We start from the raw sequence: 20,368 nt of genomic DNA, 5'->3' as shown, positions 1-20,368 counted from the left end.
CTTATTGAACATCTCTTTGAACAAAATTGATAAGTGTTTTTTCATCCTTATTACATCTCAAATAATTTTTCGGGTGTTTGAAACCTGGAAAAGACCTTTTCATTGAAGCGGTTCAAAAAGGTTAAGTTTAAAAAAAACATGTTGAGAATTATTTCCATGTCTGGAAATGTGCAAGAGATTGGTTTTTCTCATGCAAACATATTTTCATAATCCTCAAACCGTTCTGAGAGTATCAGTGTATTGATCTTTTCATCATCTCCCAAAAAACACGAACAGAATTGATTCATAGTTTTGCACTCGTTGTTTCAGGAGAACACTATTATTTTTGCATATAAAATTAAAAATTAAAAACACGGGGCCTTCAAAGGCTCGGCGCCACAAGCAGTTGCTTAGTTTGCTTACCCTATGATCCGCCTCTGCTCATAACACTGGTCGACCTTTAACCGACCCGAGTCATCATCACATCACATTCCTTTTTTAAGGGAGTAGATGTCAGATAAAGCCCATTGTAAAAATCTTAGGAAGTCAACTCGATGGCGGGCGCTTTCCACCGCACATCAACCCTCAACGAAAAAACAGGCTCGTGAAAATCCTTATTTTCTCGACGGCGAACGCAACTCATGTATCCAACGTTTGAAGACATGTGGTTTGTGTAATTATGAAAATTCAAGAAACCAGTTTTTAAATGAGCTTATTGTCATCTCATGCTGACTACGTTTCTGAAATTCGGGGGTTTATTGCAAATCGTCAAGTTTCCCTACTCACCCTGTATTATGATTATTATGAGTAACGTATAACAAGTTGTACATAATTTCGTCAAGAATCTTCACTTACTTAGATGTTAAATCAATTCAACAACAACAACCACCTCAAGAAACCACTGACCAGATCAGAAGAGTGCAAGAAATACGTAGATATGCAGAAAGCTATCCTCGCAAACTTATAACTATATACCTTAACTAGTTCAAAGTTCTATCAGTGTACAGATGAAGTTATCAAACATAACAACGCAACTGAATGTAAATCAATTGCTAACCCTAGCGTTAGTGTCACCGCAAATCGCTTGGACATAGTGATAATTATGTTATCAAATGTGGACCACCCCCTTGTGCCAAGGACGTGCGCCAGGGAAAGCAACCAGCAGGCACAGGAAAACCCAATCCAACGATCGGTTGCGTGCAAATTAATGATGCATCAATGGGACACCACTTATGGCCACCACGGCGAGCTCCACTCGTTTGACAGCTTTTAAGAAGTGGAAGGCCAAATGACAAAATGACACGATACTTAATTGAATAATCGATACCACGTGGGTTTTCCACTGTCCGCCTACTGTCTTCGCCCGCCATCCATCAAACTAATCCACTTCACACGCCCTTGCACAGGTTGCCGAGTCGATAATCAGGTCGTAATGAACGATTTCAGGCAGAGCTAAAGATGCCTTACGATTTGGACGAACCCCAATGCAGTTGATGATCCATTTAGTACTTTCACTCCCCAAGCGTAATGAGCTGTTTCCTGCCATTTCCGATCTAAACAAAGGTGCTTCATCTTTGCCGACCTTTGGGGTTCGAAATTTCTCTTGCCAAATTTGCATTTGCCTTTCGGAAAATACTAGGCAAACTGGGTCCCCGGAAGGTTTTATTCACCAACACCCAGCGAGCGCGCCCCAAATGTGCCATTGAACCCTTTGGTGTGTATTTTCGCCCCGTGCGTAATTACGAGCCAACTAAACACACCCAGCTAGGGCTACGATATAAAAAAATAAACACAGATACACACACACTTTCTAATTACAATTGCCCATTCCCGGTGCCATCATTATCGTCATCATCAACAGGTTGCATTTTGTGTGCGAAAATCCAACGGTCGATAGAAATTTGAATTTCACCCAAAAATTGTGAACGCACTCGGGCTTTTTTTTTTAATTTAATTACCACCCATCCACATTACGGCGTGCGCAACTACCGATGGTTGGCATCGGTGGCTTTCAACATTTAATTCATTGAAACTTTCTTCTCGTTCAACCCTTTGCAGCCTCACCGTTTTTGGGTAGAAATAGTAAAGGCAGCTTTGAAACGTCTTGGACGGCATTGTGTTTCAATAAGTGCATTAGCAAAAGGGTAGTTAAGACATAGCATAGATTCGAACGGTGCGAAACAAAAAGAAACGCACTCAATAATGTTGGTAATGCGAAAAGCGAAAGCGATCCCCATCGAATTGTGATGCACGTTATGGCTTTTCTAAATCATATGCTTAAAGGGGTAGCATAAAACAAAAATCAAAACGGACGATATAGTCAATGCCCGAATAGCGAGCGAAAGTTGACCGGTTGGGTAGAGAGCAGAAGGAAAAGAATGTAAAATCATGCAAACACACAAACACACACATACACGCTGCCTGCCTAATGCCTGCTAATTAAATTTACGAAACAAGTCAATTAATCTGTATCGCATTACCGTTCACTTCGTTTTCGTTCAGCTCAAAAGCAAGCCTATAAGACTGTAATTAAACACGGGTGGGGAAAAAGTGCACCAAAAAGCGCCTCCATCATGAAAAGAAACCCTATTTAATCCAATCAATTTTATACCCCCAAGGTGGATTTTTTTCCGGGTGTTTTTTTAGGTTTTTTGATGGGAAGGAAAAATGTTACCGAAAGACATACGCCACCCGGCTTTCCTAGCACTGCTGTGATTTATTGTCAAGCGCCAGAGGAATCGTAACGAGGCCGTTACAATCCCATCAAATCAAGCCATCATTGATAAAACTGTTTTTCTTACCACGCGTTGTGTGCGGGGAATGGTTTGTTTTATTGTTTTAGAAAAGCAGTTCAGCTTAGCCGTACACATAGGCACATGAAAATGGTGCAGGAATAAATAAAGATTTTGAAATGGAGTGTCCCCGAATCGAGATGTGGACCAGTTTAGCCACACGCGACGAAACGCATCTGAAGATTCGATCAACGGATTGTGACGTTCGAATTTTCTTGTGAACCACGAGCCCGTTTCGAAAAGCCAGCGGAAAGAAGAAAAATAATCCAAATTTAACCGGAAGAAAATGCGGTTCTATGTAGGCCCGGACTAAAGAGTGCTTGTCGATCGATTTTATTAACGATCCTTGATGGATTACGATAATGCTCTGCTGGAGGGAAAAGAATTTGGTGTTGGGTATTGCCCCACGAATCGATACGTTGGCCCTTGGAATGTTGGCTGGCTGAAGGGAGGCCGGATTACATCGCGTAATGCGCTTTCGAAGCGTTGTGGTGGATACCATACTGCCCTTCAAACGGAACCACATTATCCCCAACGGAAGTTGACAAATCTTCTTACACCTCTCCCGTTCATCCTTTGCGCTTCCTTGGGAGCACGTCGTTGATCGGTCAAAACCACGTGGGATTGTTTGAAAAGTGACCAAGATAATGATCAGCATAGTTCTCCAGATAATTGGTAAGCAGAGCACAAAGAAGAAAGGAATAAGCATAACAAAGAAGAAACGAACATCAACATCAGAAAACATCATAATAAAATAATATCTGATGAAAATAACAAATGTAAATATCAAATAGTGATCCTATAGTGTTATTTATGATATAAAAACTGTGTGTTAATATAATGAATGCTTTTTTACACGGCCAGTGCTTTTTCGTATTAAAATACAAGAAAACAGCAAATGACAAATTGATTGATCGTCCCAAAAAGCATCACGCAATTGGCCAAAAAGTGGTTCAAAACGCTCCAAAAATTCTATATTTAAAAAAAAACTTATTGCTTATTTGAACTAAACGAACACAATTTCCATTCTCTTCACCATCGATCGCACGGTAAATCATCAACAAATTTTACTTTCTTTCCTTCGCCGGACTTGAAACATTTCACGGTAAGCTTTTCATGTTGAAAGTTTATGTCGCTCGAGGGGAAATTTATGCTGCAACATGGTTTATGTCGCACAACAGTGGATCCTGTTTTTGACAAAGAAATACAGTAGAACGTCGATTATCCGAGATGTTTTACCATCACATTTAGCCCACGGAATGATAATGATTCAGATAAGGTTCTGATTTACATGTTTACCGAAATTGGAATATAACTACCACTCTACATTGATAATCTTAGTTAGGTTAGCACGCATGATATGACGGATTGAGATTCGGACTCGAAGATCCGCATCTCAGAATGGATTTGCGTCGAAAGATTCGAATCCCTGCAGGGATTTAATTTCCCCACCACTAGTTTCGTGCTTGAAAAGCGGCGCATTGGAGCATAACTCCGCCCTCCGAAGTGCTTTGGAAATTCTTTTTATGTGTCTTCCTTCTGCTCCTTTCTGAGCATGAACTAGAAAAAGGTGATGAAAAGATTTCAATTACCAGCGAAATACGTTGAGTTTTTTTTATAACAATTGGGTAGAATTATCAAGTTACTGGCCCAATCCTATTGCACTGCTAAATTATTAAGGTTTTAGCTACTTCTGCTTTTTCAATTACGGTAGAAGACTTGGACAAAAGAGATGAATGGTTTCACAGAAATACAAATAAAATAATCGTTATAAAACTGGAAAAAATCTTACAACTTCCTTTTAAAGTAAAGTAAACAATTGAAGAACTTACCGCTCATGCTCAATGAAAGGATCTTAAATGAATGTGGCTTCAATGGCGACATCACGAAATTCAATTATGACGTTATTCTTTCTACTCTCAAACTGAAGCTTTCCCATAAACTTTCCTATTAAGCCGCTGACCATCCCAACCATCCTCTCCTTGGACATTGCAAAGGTGCCACATACATCGGCATGAGAATTGCAACCGCTAAACAAACCCCTCCATCGCTCACCCAACGATCGGAGTTAAAATGTATTTTTCTCGAAATCCAATTAAAAGCGAACAAACAATCGAGAATCGAGCAGAACATTTACATTGTAAATTGGGCCACCACCGAAGTTGTCCCCGGGGAAGACAGGGCCGTTCCTCTTCCACGCTTCGGCGAACGCGATGATTAATTGAGTTGTACCGAATATTCCCGCAAGATTAATGAAAGCGAATCCCGTCATCTCCGGCGGTGCACTTCTGTCGCTGTTCGCACCAGCTCGACCGATCGTCCTCCCGATTCCGCCCCCCGGGCAACCCCTGCACGGATTCCCTCCCAGGTGTCTTCGTGACTACATGTCTGATCGTCACTGTCTCGTCAAAAAGGGCGTGTGTCTGCAGCCCAAGTCTCGCCGACTGCATGTGCAGAGCCAGTTTTTTGATGGGGTTGGTAGAGTTGGGGTGGTCGTTGTTGTCGAGCCAGGGTTGCTCCCTGTTGGAGCATAGCAGCATACCTTCGGTCGCTATTCCCGGGAAACAGATTGGTGCTAGTGATTAATTGTAAGTTAATGGTAGATCCCAAACGACGATGTCAATCCGCTTCGGTCTCTGGTAAAGGGGGATACGACGTGCGAGCCCATGGGAAGTGAGGGGAGCCAAGCTGGAATTCCCTTAACGCCACTCTGTCTGAGGCGAATGTGTGACCCTCCCGGGAGCGAATTATTGTGCAAATAAATGGAAAGGCGGGCAATGAAAAACGGAGGTTTAGCTTCGTTTGGTAACTTATGCATTTTCTTTTGCTCGGTCCAATCGCTTTGCATGTTTTATCCCCTGATAAATGGTGAATGGACGGAAAAATAACACAAATTCTCGCCAAGTTTTAAGGAGAAAAATAGTTTTTATAGAGCCATATCACTATTATTTAAAGTTCGTGATTTAATCTTTACATTAAAGGCATTAAACATTGCTTTATGTTAAATCCATCATTCGTGAATTTAATTGCTTTGTAAACTCTTTGTTTTTTTTTTTAATGAAATGGGTTGTTTGTTATTTTGTTGATTAGAAGTTTTATTACGGAATATAGTTTGCATTCCAATATTTTTAGATCTTCTTTCAATCTTATCAATATCTGTATACATATAGTAACTACTAAAATTTCAGACTTTCGTATGATGCCTCCAATGTAGAACCTGTTGAGATTTGCTGAAAGATAGCGGATGATCATCAAATCTAATGATTAAATACTATCAACAATTTTTATCGCCAATTTGCTGTGCACACAGTATAGCATTCTTTTGGTTTCCAAGCATATTCCATGAGAATAATATATGAAAGGTCTATAGGAGACCAAGAATATAAACATCAAGAAAGTTTATGACCTTGCTGTGCGTCGCAAGACTCGGAAGAACCGGGAGTTTGTTTGCGGCGACTCGAACACATCATCGTCGCCGCTGGTCCACCGCGTAATGACCGTTTGCTCGTTCACGAATCGCTGGTAGGCCGCCGTATCGTCTGCCGCAATGACCGTGCTCCGTTCGATCCGATCCTCGTCATCATCGTGGCGCCGCCTGGCCAAACCGTGGCAGGGAATTTCGATGCGCGAGTAGTCACCCTGTACCTCATCCGATTGGTAGCGTGAGCGCAGAAACAGGCAAACCACCATGGTGAAGACGAAAGTCGCCAGCGCCACGGCGTCATTCCCGTCCAGCGATGGATCGGCGTGAACGTACCGATAGTTTTCCACGTACAGTCGACGTACCGAGTGGCGCAGTGGGTAGTCCAGCTGGGCACCGAAGATCGTGTTAATGGTGTAGAACATGCAGATCGCACCCAGTATGACTGAGCGCGTGATGAGGACGATCGGTAGCATGATGCTAAGGGCGAGCCCGATCAGTGTTGCTCCCAGTACGATATACAGGGAAATGTTTGGCATGTTATAGAAGTTTCCATCTAATAATCAAAAAGAAAGAGAATTTATTTAAAACATTGCACATGATTGAAGGACGGTAATGGGGAACTTACCAATCAGCCCGAACATTGTTTGTAAGATAAGGTAGCCAGTCAAGAACGAGCATATAACCCTCCCCGTAATTGGTGCAAGGAATGAAAACAACACCCCGAACAACAATCCAACAATTGCCATTGCTACCAGGCACGTGATGATTGTTTGAGGAGGGAGTGGTTTTCCGAGCCAATCTAAGTATTCAATCGACAACAGGACACTCATACATGCCATGCATATGGGACACTTGACAACCGACGGAATCCAACCGACGACAATCTCCACGACAGCGAAAATAGTCAAGATGACCGCAAAAACGCGAAGTGGAATATTAAGACCATAGCATTCCGCCTCATTGATGAATGGCTGGCAGGAGTAGGTGTGTGCCGGAACGTACAGCGAAAAGCCCCGATGCACCGGGTCAATAACGGCCGTTACAAACACCATCCCACGTCCGTTCAAGCGCCCATACTCGTGCCGGTTGATTTGTAACGGGGCGTGTAGCGAGTTCTGCCGTCCGGAAGAATTGGCATTTGCGTAGCTGATGAGCGAACGTATGGCGCCGAAGTACGACCGCTGCGAAAAGTCGTGCGCCGGCATTTGGATGTAGTACGATTCGTACTGCAACCGTGCCTTACCGCAACCATTCGGGCCGTTACGGAACTGGTGAGCAACCGATGCCGCCGGCGTGTCGACGATAATGACTTCCGAGGTGAGCGTTACATTCAGGATGGGAGACACTTCGACCGGAAACTCCAAGTTGCATCCTCCCGGCACCGGGGCGGATTGGTTGTACAGCATCAGTACGAGCGCAACCCACACCGGCTGCTTGGGATTAAGATTCAGTGCGTACAGATCGCCATCACCGTACAGCAACAGACCAATATTTTGGCCCGTAAGATGTCCACCATCCACGATAGTGCTGTTGTAGCTAAGTGTGACATTGAACTCGAATGCATGCAATTGCACCAGCGCATAGCCGACGTTTTCACCAGCGTTTCGGGAATAGTTCGACAATGCGATGCGTGTATTCGAATAAGGTGGTAGTATAATTTCCCGGTAGTCATTGATATCGTTCATCTTCTTATGCACCGGTACTGCCAACTCAATGACCTCACGGACTGTTATCATCGGCGACGGAAAGCAAAGTAAAAGATGATTAAAACCATAAAATAAAGGTCAAAGGTATTATCGATAGGGAGACTTACCCATTTCCAAAGTTGGAGCGCCTGTCGACGAGTGAATATCCTCAGTCCCATTCTGCGAAGCGAAACTAAAGACTCCACACGAAACAAACACGATAGTATATAGCAAAAAGAAAAGTCCCTTGGACAAGCAACTAGTCATTTTATTTACTTTTAATCAACTAAAACTGGACATTTGTTTTGATCAGTTGTGCCCAAGGCTACTTCTAAAGGTAGCGTCATATAGAACGATTTACAGCTAAACATATATGTCAAGATTACTGGAGCTACAGGTTGGATCACCACAGCTTTTCATGTTTCTTTACCTTGCTGGTGTCGAGTACAAAAATTAACCAATTTTGAGGTTAGAATCTCCGGTTTATGTAGCTACACTGATAGGACTTTTCATTGAAATTCAAATCAAATAGATTTTCTGATACAGGAATTATATGGTTTGAAGCAGTGAAAAACAGTGGCGATCCAAACTAGGCGTAGCTCTAGGAATCTTGGCTCGCGGTAAAATACATTTTATATACAGTTGGTCCCCGCAGTACGCGATACTCGATATACGCGAATTCGCAATACGCGATTTTTTACAACTGACAGCTCATAGCGTTGCTTGAGTTCTGACTGGTCAATTTTACTTTGTTTTGGTAGAATGAAGTTTTTAATATACACTTTTTAACAGAGACATAATTATGCAATGTAAAAAATGGAACACTTATTAGTGATTTCGATAAAAGATATGTTAAATAAGCGGTTCCCTCTCAGTGTCAACTCTTCAATATGAGGTATAAACGTAATGGCAGAGGAAATCCGCAATACGCGAAAATTCGATATAGGCAGCGCTCTGTGAACAGTCCAACAAACACGACAAACACGACACTGTTCGAAGGGTGCTCTGCGAATTGTCGTGAAGAACTGTCACTCATCCCAGCAGCAAGGTAGCAGAATAAACAAGGTATATACAGTTTCACCGTGGGATACAGCCCTGCACGACAAAATCAAACTGTTTTGTTCTGTGTCGTGTTTGTCTGACATGTTCGATGCAGGTTGACAGAGCACCTCCATACGATTGCTTGGGTTTGATCGTTTTTTTTTTGTCGTGTTTGTCGTGTTTGTCTTGTTCGATAGCTCACAGAGCGCTGCCATACGCTATTGCGTCCGGTCCCAAACATTCGCGTACTGCGGGGACCAACTGTATATACCTAGACTTTTTTGACAGCCAATGTTGAAGCTGTCATCTTGCACGGAAATCCCATCACTAGCAGCTTCCGGCACGGCGCTCGGTCTCTTTTCGCAGCTGAAGTTCAACGAGGCAACACGTAAGTGTGGTGCCGCTTGGGTGCAAAGATGGTGAACCACCGTATTCCTTCGGTCTTCTCGAAGACCTACGTTACGCCACGTCGTCCGTACGAGAAACCTCGTCTCGATGCGGAATTGAAATTCATTGGCCAGTATGGTCTGCGTAATAAGCGCGAGGTTTGGCGTGTCAAGTACACGCTGGCCAAGATTCGCAAAGCCGCCCGTGAGCTGCTAACGCTGGAGGAGAAGGACGAGAAGCGTCTATTCCAGGGTAAGAAATCGTGAAAAATTAATATTAATAACTAACTGAGGCTACTTTCACTAGTGAACTATTAACGTGATGAACTAAAATAATTATATATTCTGACACTTCTTGGCAGAAACAAAATACTTTGTTGATAATATAAAACCTGAAGCATTCTATTAACCCACCACGCCTGTCGGATGGATGGTCATCGTGAAAAGTATGCTAACGTAAGGCCGTTCAATTGATTTCAGGTAACGCCCTGCTCCGTCGTCTTGTCCGTATTGGTGTGCTGGATGAATCCCGCATGAAGCTCGATTACGTACTCGGTCTGCGTATTGAGGATTTCCTTGAGCGCCGTCTGCAGACGCAAGTGTTCAAGCTCGGACTGGCCAAGTCGTACCATCATGCCCGTGTATTGATCCGCCAGAGACACATCCGGTGAGTAGTTCAACTTGTACGACATTATTTGATTGATTTTCAGACTTGTGCTCCGCCAAGCTAACTTACGAAACCGAACCAACCATGGAACCATGTGCTCACCATCACCATTATTCTGTATCAGTTCTCTAGAGAGATTTTGCGCTGACCTCGTGTTGCCGCAAATGATCGTGAGTGCCACTTAGAAGCCGGAAGATCGCAAGAAATTTCGGTTTCTAACGCCTCACATTTAAAACACGATTGCATCGGTGTGCACCCTGTGGGCTTAGTGTCTTTTCACTCTACCACGAGTGCTGTAGATAACGCCAAACAGAGCGGCACAAATGTAAATTCGTGTAATACTTCCGCCCGGGATCTGATCCTCGTCGTGGCCCGGAAGAGAGCACAAAACGACCAAGTACGCAAGTACTTTGTGATAACGTGCGAGAGATGTCGGAGCGCATCCATAACACACGGCCAAGCACACGTCGCAGGTAGTCTCGAACTCGTACCGAAAGTGAAAGAGTAGCATGTTTCTAATGGAAAATCGGATGAGGTAACATTAAATCTAAGCATTTTTACAATTCCCTGGAAAGGAATCATTTACATAGAGCAGAAATAGCTAAAGAATTACGATTTGAACGAATCATGGATGGGCTCTAAGCTTTCATTCATTGATTCCTCCTCTAAACGTTCTTTTTTATTGCTGAGAGTTGGTCATACTTAAAGTAAGGAGCATTCACGTTAGTTAAACAATATTTCCCCTAGGCCACACTCAGACCAATATCTTTCCATTTGGTTCTAGAGTGCCAGAGAGCATGTGGTAACGCTCATAATTTATTCTGGGGTATATAAAATTATCGTCCTAGGAACCTTTTCTTACCCAACTCCATGGAAGAAGAGGGCCGCAAATGAACGACACATGTAGCCACGAAAATGATTGCATGATCAATCAATGGTTCCACTTTACGTATGACCGACTTCGGAAACGCGAGTAAATTGCTCATGTGATTCTTTCCAATTATTTCATATTTACATTTTAATATATCCACATTAGAGTTGATTCCATTACGGCGTAACAATCATTTCTAGGCATAAAGTCTGTCAATACGGGTTCACTAGACTTTCTACTCAGAAAATCCTGAAGGTACAAAACATACGTATGCAAGAACAGTTACATTAACCTTACTTTTACGTTAACATACTTCGATGGTCATGAAGAAGATTCCAGAAACATGTCGTTGTTATGTATAATGAAAGTATTGCTATTGGTCGAACAAAACGTGTGGATGCCAAAATCCAATTTCCGTCTTAATGCTTGCTAATTTCCCTATGGCCACACTCTATCCGATCTACTACCTTTCGGTTCTAGAGTGCCAGAGAGCACTGTGGTAACGCTCATTATTCTATTATAGGGTATATTACTATCGTCTTAGGAACCTTTTCTTACCTTATTTTTGGAAGAAGAGGGCCGAAGAAGTACGAAACAACCAATCAATTCGATAGAAAATATGATATGTAAAACTTGTGAACATCACATCATACTTCAATCATGCATATGATCGATCAATGTATGCTTATTTCCCTATGGCCACACTCTAACCGATCTACTTTCTTTCGGTTCTAGAGTGCCAGAGAGCACTGTGGTAACGCTCATTATTCTATTATAGGGTATATTACTATCGTCTTAGGAACCTTTTCTTACCTTATTTTTTGGAAGAAGAGGGCCGAAGAAGTACGAAACAATCAAAATCAATTCGATAGAAAATATGATCTGCAAAACCTGTAAACATCACATGAGACTTCAATTGTGTACATGATCGATCAATGTATGATTATTTCCCTATGGCCACACTCTAACCGATCTACTTCCTTTCGGTTCTAGAGTGCCAGAGAGCACTGTGGTAACGCTCATTATTCTATTATAGGGTATATTACTATCGTCTTAGGAACCTTTTCTTACCTTATTTTTTGGCAGAAGAGGGCCGAAGAAGTACGAAACAACCAATCAATTCGATAGAAAATACGATATGCAAAACATGTGAAACATCAAATAACATTTAAGTTGTGTACATGATCGATCAATGTAGGATTATTTCCCTATGGCCACACTCTAACCGATCTACTTCCTTTCGGTTCTAGAGTGCCAGAGAGCACTGTGGTAACGCTCATTATTCTATTATAGGGTATATTACTATCGTCTTAGGAACCTTTTCTTACCTTATTTTTTGGAAGAAGAGGGCCGAAGAAGTACGAAACAACCAATCAATTCGATAGACAATACGATATGTAAAACTTGTGAACATCACATCATACTTCAATCATGCATATGATCGATCAATGTATGCTTATTTCCCTATGGCCACACTCTAACCGATCTACTTTCTTTCGGTTCTAGAGTGCCAGAGAGCACTGTGGTAACGCTCATTATTCTATTATAGGGTATATTACTATCGTCTTAGGAACCTTTTCTTACCTTATTTTTTGGAAGAAGAGGGCCGAAGAAGTACGAAACAATCAAAATCAATTCGATAGAAAATATGATCTGCAAAACCTGTAAACATCACATGAGACTTCAATTGTGTACATGATCGATCAATGTATGATTATTTCCCTATGGCCACACTCTAACCGATCTACTTCCTTTCGGTTCTAGAGTGCCAGAGAGCACTGTGGTAACGCTCATTATTCTATTATAGGGTATATTACTATCGTCTTAGGAACCTTTTCTTACCTTATTTTTGGAAGAAGAGGGCCGAAGAAGTACGAAACAACCAATCAATTCGATAGAAAATATGATATGTAGAACTTGTGAACATCACATCGTACTTAAATCATGCATATGATCGATCAATGTATGATCTTTTCCCTATGGCCACACTCTATCCGATCTACTTCCTTTCGGTTCTAGAGTGCCAGAGAGCACTGTGGTAACGCTCATTATTCTATTATAGGGTATATTACTATCGTCTTAGGAACCTTTTCTTACCTTATTTTTTGGAAGAAGAGGGCCGAAGAAGTACGAAACAACCAATCAATTCGATAGACAATACGATATGTAAAACTTGTGAACATCACATCATACTTCAATCATGCATATGATCGATCAATGTATGCTTATTTCCCTATGGCCACACTCTAACCGATCTACTTTCTTTCGGTTCTAGAGTGCCAGAGAGCACTGTGGTAACGCTCATTATTCTATTATAGGGTATATTACTATCGTCTTAGGAACCTTTTCTTACCTTATTTTTTGGAAGAAGAGGGCCGAAGAAGTACGAAACAATCAAAATCAATTCGATAGAAAATATGATCTGCAAAACCTGTAAACATCACATGAGACTTCAATTGTGTACATGATCGATCAATGTATGATTATTTCCCTATGGCCACACTCTAACCGATCTACTTCCTTTCGGTTCTAGAGTGCCAGAGAGCACTGTGGTAACGCTCATTATTCTATTATAGGGTATATTACTATCGTCTTAGGAACCTTTTCTTACCTTATTTTTGGAAGAAGAGGGCCGAAGAAGTACGAAACAACCAATCAATTCGATAGAAAATATGATATGTAGAACTTGTGAACATCACATCGTACTTAAATCATGCATATGATCGATCAATGTATGATCTTTTCCCTATGGCCACACTCTATCCGATCTACTTCCTTTCGGTTCTAGAGTGCCAGAGAGCACTGTGGTAACGCTCATTATTCTATTATAGGGTATATTACTATCGTCTTAGGAACCTTTTCTTACCTTATTTTTTGGAAGAAGAGGGCCGAAGAAGTACGAAACAATCAAAATCAATTCGATAGAAAATACGATATGTAAAAGTTGTGTACATGATCGATCAATGTTTGATCTTTTCCCTATGGCCACACTCTAACCGATCTACTTCCTTTCGGTTCTAGAGTGCCAGAGAGCACTGTGGTAACGCTCATTATTCTATTATAGGGTATATTACTATCGTCTTAGGAACCTTTTCTTACCTTATTTTTTGGAGGAAGAGGGCCGAAGAAGTACGAAACAATCAAAATCAATTCGATAGAAAATATGATATGCAAAACCTGTAAACATCACATGAGACTTCAATTGTGTACATGATCGATCAATGTATGATTATTTCCGTATGGCCACACTCTAACCGATCTACTTCCTTTCGGTTCTAGAGTGCCAGAGAGCACTGTGGTAACGCTCATTATTCTATTATAGGGTATATTACTATCGTCTTAGGAACCTTTTCTTACCTTATTTTTTGGAAGAAGAGGGCCGAAGAAGTACGAAACAATCAAAATCAATTCGATAGAAAATATGATATGTAAAACTTGTGAACATCACATCGTACTTAAATCATGCATATGATCGATCAATGTATGATCTTTTCCCTATGGCCACACTCTAACCGATCTACTTTCTTTCGGTTCTAGAGTGCCAGAGAGCACTGTGGTAACGCTCATTATTCTATTATAGGGTATATTACTATCGTCTTAGGAACCTTTTCTTACCTTATTTTTTGGAAGAAGAGGGCCGAAGAAGTACGAAACAACCAAATCAATTCGATAGAAAATATATGTAAAACTTATGAACATCACATCATACTTAAATCATGCATATGATCGATCAATGTATGATCTTTTCCCTATGGCCACACTCTAACCGATCTACTTCCTTTCGGTTCTAGAGTGCCAGAGAGCACTGTGGTAACGCTCATTATTCTATTATAGGGTATATTACTATCGTCTTAGGAACCTTTTCTTACCTTATTTTTGGAAGAAGAGGGCCGAAGAAGTACGAAACAAAATTCTATCAAATTGAATCGCTTACAAAATATTATTGTTTAGTTTATGTATCTGTAAATCATCTGGCCACAAACGGGTTGTATGAAACACGTGAATTGTAGTTGACCGATTTAAATGATTATAATAATTGATTTACGTAGTCAGATCCTATGTGTCGAAAGCCTAGCTGAACCTTCGTGAATAGAAATGGTCGTTACTCCATCGAAGATTGATTTATAACTCTTACTAATCAATGTACTACAATCTATTCTTCATCCAAACAGTGTCCGCAAGCAGGTGGTGAACATTCCCTCGTTCATCGTCCGGTTGGATTCGCAGAAGCACATCGACTTCTCGCTGAAGTCTCCGTTCGGCGGTGGCCGTCCTGGACGCGTCAAGAGGAAGAACATGAAGAAGGGCCAGGGTGGCGGCGGCGGTGCCGAGGAAGAAGAGGAGGATTAAACTGCTGGAACGAATCTGTCCCCGCTCTGTGTGGTGGTTGGTTTTCACTCACATGCGGGGGTGGATTTGCTGCTGAATATGTAACAATAAAAACAACCTCCATAAATCTGAATGATGCAGTTTTTTTTCATTTGTTCTTAAGTATTTAATGTTATCCGTAATATGGCTGTGTTAATTTTCCCAAAATTATTGTAATGTCAGCTATAAAGTAAGAATGATCATGTTATCATGTTTTGAAATAATGAGCAATTTTCATTGCGTTTTCGTAGTAGGGAGTGTGGGAGTCTTAGCCCACCAGAAAGGAGATCAATTATTACACTACACTGATTTCTAATGAAAATACGCCCTAGCCTTTTTTATAATGTTGATAATAGAGTTCAGATCAGATTCACATTCATGAATTTGAATGAATTTCTCCGTTTTAGGGATTCATGAATATTTTGTTCAAAGATAACACGCGGTAACTGTAACAAATATATCAATACCACTTCGTCTTACAAACCTTGATCAAATCTCTTCAAGCAAGTTCGTTCTAGTAACCTTGAATAGCATATCATTGTTTTAACTAGTTTGTTCATTTTTGACAGTCTGTCGTGCAGCTAGTGACAGTTGCAGCGGCATTTTGCTTCGACACAGCCGCCGAAGGTGCGTCGCGAAAAGTGAAAAGAAAATCCAATTTCCACAGCTTCGGAAAGTTTTTCACAGCTAAAGTGCACCGTTGCAGCAGTTTTGTTTACTTGAAGATTCAGGTAAAGAATGTAGTGTTCGCTGGAGTGAGCGTTGTAGACCGTAAAAAGTGAATCGTTTCCGGGGGTGAAGCGCCGCAGGCATTCTGGTTCAATCTCCCGTGTAGTGGTGCTGTCTTCTTTTTCCGTTGTTGGCGTCGTAGTGTTCGACTGCGACAGTCGCGTTCAAGAAAGAAGCAAAGATGGCCGATGGTGGCGTTGAAATCGATCTTTACGCCGACGACCTGGATCAGGATTACTCGCAAAATAATGTAAGTAGCGTGAATCAAGTGCAAATGGCGTATCGTTACGAGAAGGACTGACCTGTCGGTGGGTTTTAAACGTGTGTCATCTCTATATGTGCATTTAGTGAAGGCGTTTGCCCTACGGTCGGGTCCAGTTACAGTGGGATGAAAATGTATACCGTGCATTGTGCGTTTATGCCTCCTGGATATCTTTCTCAATTGCATGGCTTTTATATTGTAGGATGATTTCGGTGGCGAAAGCGGCGATCTTTACGACGATGTTATCGTACCGTCCGGTGATCGCAACAATGCGGGCCGGGGTCCGTCCATTGACCGTGGTGAAGGAATCGATACGAACGGTTCGTACCATCACCATCCCGGTGCCTGGTCGCTGAGTCACATTCCCCGGCGCCACCAGCTGTACGTGGGCAATCTGCCCTGGTGGACAACGGATCAGGACATCGCGGACTCGGTGGCGGACGTCGGAGTGAACGATTTTCAGGAGGTGAAATTCTTCGAAAACCGTGCCAATGGCCAGTCGAAGGGTTTCTGTGCGATTTCTCTCGGTTCGGAGAACAGCATGCGGTTGGTAATGGAGCGTTTACCGAAGAAGGAACTGCACGGCCAAAACCCGGTCGTTACACTCCCGACAAAGCAAGCATTAAACCAGTTCGAAAGTCAACAAAAAACACGTCCCACGCCGCCTGCTCCGGGACAATCGAATGGACCGCGTCCGCCAGTGCCGGGAATGCCGATGGGACACCCATCGGGTGGTCCAGGAGGACCGGGTGGACCAGGTGGACCCGGTATGGGTGGTGGACCAGGCGGTCCGCCCGGAGGAGGTCCAGGTGGCCCGGGTGGACCCGGTGGTCCAGGCGGACCTGGTGGACCACAGCCACGTATGATGAACCCCAACATGCCTCCAGGAATGCGCCATCCACATCCACACATGTCCGGGCCGATGCACATGCAGGGACATCCCGGGCCCGGTGGGCCTCCGCGACCTCAGGTAACAGCATCGGGACCGTGGGGTTAGGTTCGCGAATAGATTGACCGCCATTTGACCATCCATTTGTAGGGACCACCAATGCATCAGGGGAATGGACCACCGCAGCAACCGCCAAGGTTTCAGAATCAAAATCAATGGAATGGTCCGCCTCGTATGAACGGCCCACGACCTGGCGGCCCTGGAGGTCCAGGCCCAATGCAGCACAGGCCGCAGATGGCAAGTTATCATCTCCCCCGTCTCCCACTCATTCTCACTCACTTTGAATTGGAAATCAACAACAACAACTAAGGAACTTAGTTTTTATTAACGTGCCACATTCTATCTTTCTCATTTATTCACAGTTCCAAGGTCCACCGAATGGGATGCCGCGTGGGCCTAGACCCGACTGGAACAGACCGCCGATGCATGGAGGCTACCCACCCGGTCACCCGGGAGGCCCTGGCCAAGGACCACCGCACATGCAGGGTGGTCCGCACGGACCCCGTGGCCCTCACCCGGGCTCGATGGGTGGGCCGCCGGGAGGACCGCAGGGACCAGCGCCGCACGTAAATCCTGCGTTCTTCAACCAGGGCGGAGGCGGTCCTCCGAACCACCCGAACGGTGGCGGACCGGTTGGGCCACCGCATGGACCACAGGGCCAGCAGGGTGGCCCACCGGCACACTTTAACCCACAAGCCGCCGGGGCACTGCGCGGTGGCCCGTGGCCGGTACAAGGTGGAAAGCCCCCGGGTGCTCCTGGTGGCTTCCCGGAGCATCCCATTACACCGCAGCTAAGTGAGGCGGAATTCGAAGAGATTATGACGAGGAACCGCACCGTTAGCAGTTCCGCTATTGCAAGGTAAGTGTTCGTGTAGATAAGCTTGTTGTTTAGTTTTAGAAAAATGTTGTTGAATGAACGAACTTGTTTGATGTGGGACATTCCCTGTTCGCCAAGAACGTTGTGCCAGAAGGTCGCTTCAACTGGTCTTATAGTTAACACTTTGACGTCCGCACAATTCACGGTGTCGCAACGCTTTGCGACCGGCGCGTTTGCACTAGTTCCTCCGTATTTGGACGCCCTGTTTGATCGTTTTTTTTTTCAATCTTTATTAGAATTTCCGTATGAACAGCAACGCGCCCTGCGAAATTTGTTTACTTTCCATTTGATGTTTGTTTACATTCAGTAGGCTGTGGTGCGTGTTAGGTGAAAGCGTTGACAGCATTCCAAAATGATGTGATCGGATGCAAGCTGAAACGGAGCCATTACATCTATAGATGTACCCGGCCGTCAGAGTGTTAAGAACAGCTTAGAAACATGGACATTGTTGTACAGATGTGTCGATCGAAGCAAGTTCCTCAAACAAAACGGCTCGAAGGTCCTGTCAAACATGTTTTATGAAAATCGCAGTAACGTGACCCTAATGGATGTTGTAGCTTATTTGAAGCCAGACGACGACGAGCTGTAAAAAAACCTGGTACTTTATGTTCCTTTTGAAGCGTGTTACAGTATGCTTCAAATTTTTTGGGATCCCAAAACTTCCATAGAACGCCATATCGTGGCTAAAAATCAGCGTGAAGGCTTTGCACAAAGTCGTTCTTCCTGTCAAGGCTTCCGGCGCATGGAGTGCCTTCCATAATCAAGCAGCATTATCAGAAAGGAAACATAAACATTCATAAAGAGTACGATCCAGTGGTTTTGACATCCTGGCCACGGTAAATCATGTCCAAAGATTAACAGAGGAGTTGAACCGGTCAAATATAATTAATATGCCCGGCACTGGTAACCCTCCTTATGTCTGTAAACTACAATCAAACGAAAAAATATGCACTACCCTTAAATCTCTGCTACTCAAACGGAGTAGCATTTGGTCATGAAGGCCACACAACAATAGAAAAACTTTCCAACATGAATGGTTTTGTCGGCAGAACATTTTTTAAAGTACCAACGTGATGTAACTTTATAATAAAATTTACGTCATTTAATTAGCTTGGTTCACTTTTTTCTTATCGCGAACGAATTTTTTTTATGCATACGTAAGCGAAAGCTGTCGTTTAACACTCATAATCTCTGTCTCTTTCCAGAGCCGTCTCGGATGCAGCCGCCGGAGAATACTCGAGCGCTACGGAAACCCTTGCCACCGCAATCTCGCTGATCAAGCAATCGAAGGTTGCGCAGGACGAACGGTGCAAAATACTGATCGTTTCGCTGCAAGACACGCTGAACGGCATCGAGACAAAGAGCTACTCCCGGCGGGAGCGGTCTCGCTCGCGCGAACGCTCCCACAGACGCCAGCGCCGAGAGCGCTCGACCTCGCGCTATCGGGAACGTTCCCGTGAGCGCGAGCGGGATCGTGATCGCGACCGTGATCGCGATCGTGAGCGTGATGGGTAAGTCATGGGTAAAGGAGTAGTTTATTCTAATTTTTCAGTGGTCGGCAAACCGGTTGTCGAATGTTTGTTTTGCTCTATCAATGATTCAACTTGGTTTTTTGTTGTCCCCAACTTTTAGCTCGCGCCGGTCGCGCCCAAGAAAATCACCGGAAACCAACACCGACAACGCAACCGACAGCTCCAAACGCTACTACAATGACGACCGGTATCGATCTTCGGACCGCGAACGGGAACGCGATCGCGATCGGGAACGTCGCGAGGAGCATCGCTCCCGGCACTGAGCTGCTTTCATCCTTCCCCTCCCCCCCTTTTTTTTGAACAAAACTTCTTCACCCATCCCTACCCGATGTGTTAGAAAATGGGGTGATTGACAAAACCGACCGACCACCTCCCACACTATTGAGGCCAATCGGAGGCACATTTGAGACCTTTTTTATCCATCGGTGTCCGATTCTCACGATTGTTAACCCCCGTGTTTCTGGTGGGTTCTTTTTTTTTTGTTTTGACTGTGTGGGCAAATAGGAAGGAGCATTTGTTTCTTCACGGCATCGTATAAGTGTTTTGCTGTAGAGATTATTATTTCTAGAAGCCGCCTACCAGTTCGTCGGGTAGTTTTCCGTTTGCTGCACCCCATCGCCCTTTTGCTAGAAATAATTCCATATTATCTGTTTGTGAAAAACTCACCCACAAACACACACACACACTTATATAAAACACGTAGTAGAAAGAGAGAAGGATAAAAGTATCGTTCTCGCCAAAACAAAAAAAGAGACAAAAAGCAGATTGCAAATCTACTCCAGGATATGAGGCATTTCTTCCGGAGA

The 20,368-nt window shown here is 43.4% G+C and overlaps 3 protein-coding genes across 3 annotated transcripts; 2 read left to right on the top strand and 1 right to left on the bottom strand.

Annotated features, from left to right (window-relative positions):
• Positions 1–5,865: 5,865 nt before the first annotated feature.
• LOC131288534 (transmembrane 7 superfamily member 3-like) lies at positions 5,866–8,171 on the bottom strand. Its single transcript, XM_058317677.1, has 3 exons — positions 8,009–8,171; positions 6,821–7,921; positions 5,866–6,748 (listed from the first exon to the last, which is right to left on the bottom strand). The coding sequence occupies exons 1-3, from the start codon at positions 8,145–8,147 to the stop codon at positions 6,171–6,173; spliced, it is 1,818 nt and encodes a 605-aa protein (XP_058173660.1). The 5' UTR covers positions 8,148–8,171; the 3' UTR covers positions 5,866–6,170.
• A 1,153-nt stretch (positions 8,172–9,324) lies between these two features.
• LOC131281989 (small ribosomal subunit protein uS4) lies at positions 9,325–15,240 on the top strand. The gene is made up of 3 exons (XM_058311369.1): positions 9,325–9,560; positions 9,788–9,974; positions 15,018–15,240. The coding sequence occupies exons 1-3, from the start codon at positions 9,338–9,340 to the stop codon at positions 15,193–15,195; spliced, it is 588 nt and encodes a 195-aa protein (XP_058167352.1). The 5' UTR covers positions 9,325–9,337; the 3' UTR covers positions 15,196–15,240.
• A 580-nt stretch (positions 15,241–15,820) lies between these two features.
• Positions 15,821–19,838, top strand: LOC131281978 (cleavage and polyadenylation specificity factor subunit 6-like). Its single transcript, XM_058311358.1, has 6 exons — positions 15,821–16,192; positions 16,407–17,174; positions 17,244–17,390; positions 17,516–18,012; positions 19,236–19,541; positions 19,663–19,838. The coding sequence occupies exons 1-6, from the start codon at positions 16,124–16,126 to the stop codon at positions 19,823–19,825; spliced, it is 1,950 nt and encodes a 649-aa protein (XP_058167341.1). The 5' UTR covers positions 15,821–16,123; the 3' UTR covers positions 19,826–19,838.
• The last annotated feature ends 530 nt before the right edge of the window (positions 19,839–20,368 follow it).

This window comes from Anopheles ziemanni, chromosome 2 (assembly GCF_943734765.1).
Source record: "Anopheles ziemanni chromosome 2, idAnoZiCoDA_A2_x.2, whole genome shotgun sequence".
Taxonomy (NCBI): Eukaryota; Metazoa; Arthropoda; class Insecta; order Diptera; family Culicidae; genus Anopheles; species Anopheles ziemanni.
This window is presented reverse-complemented; position numbering and strand designations above follow the sequence as displayed.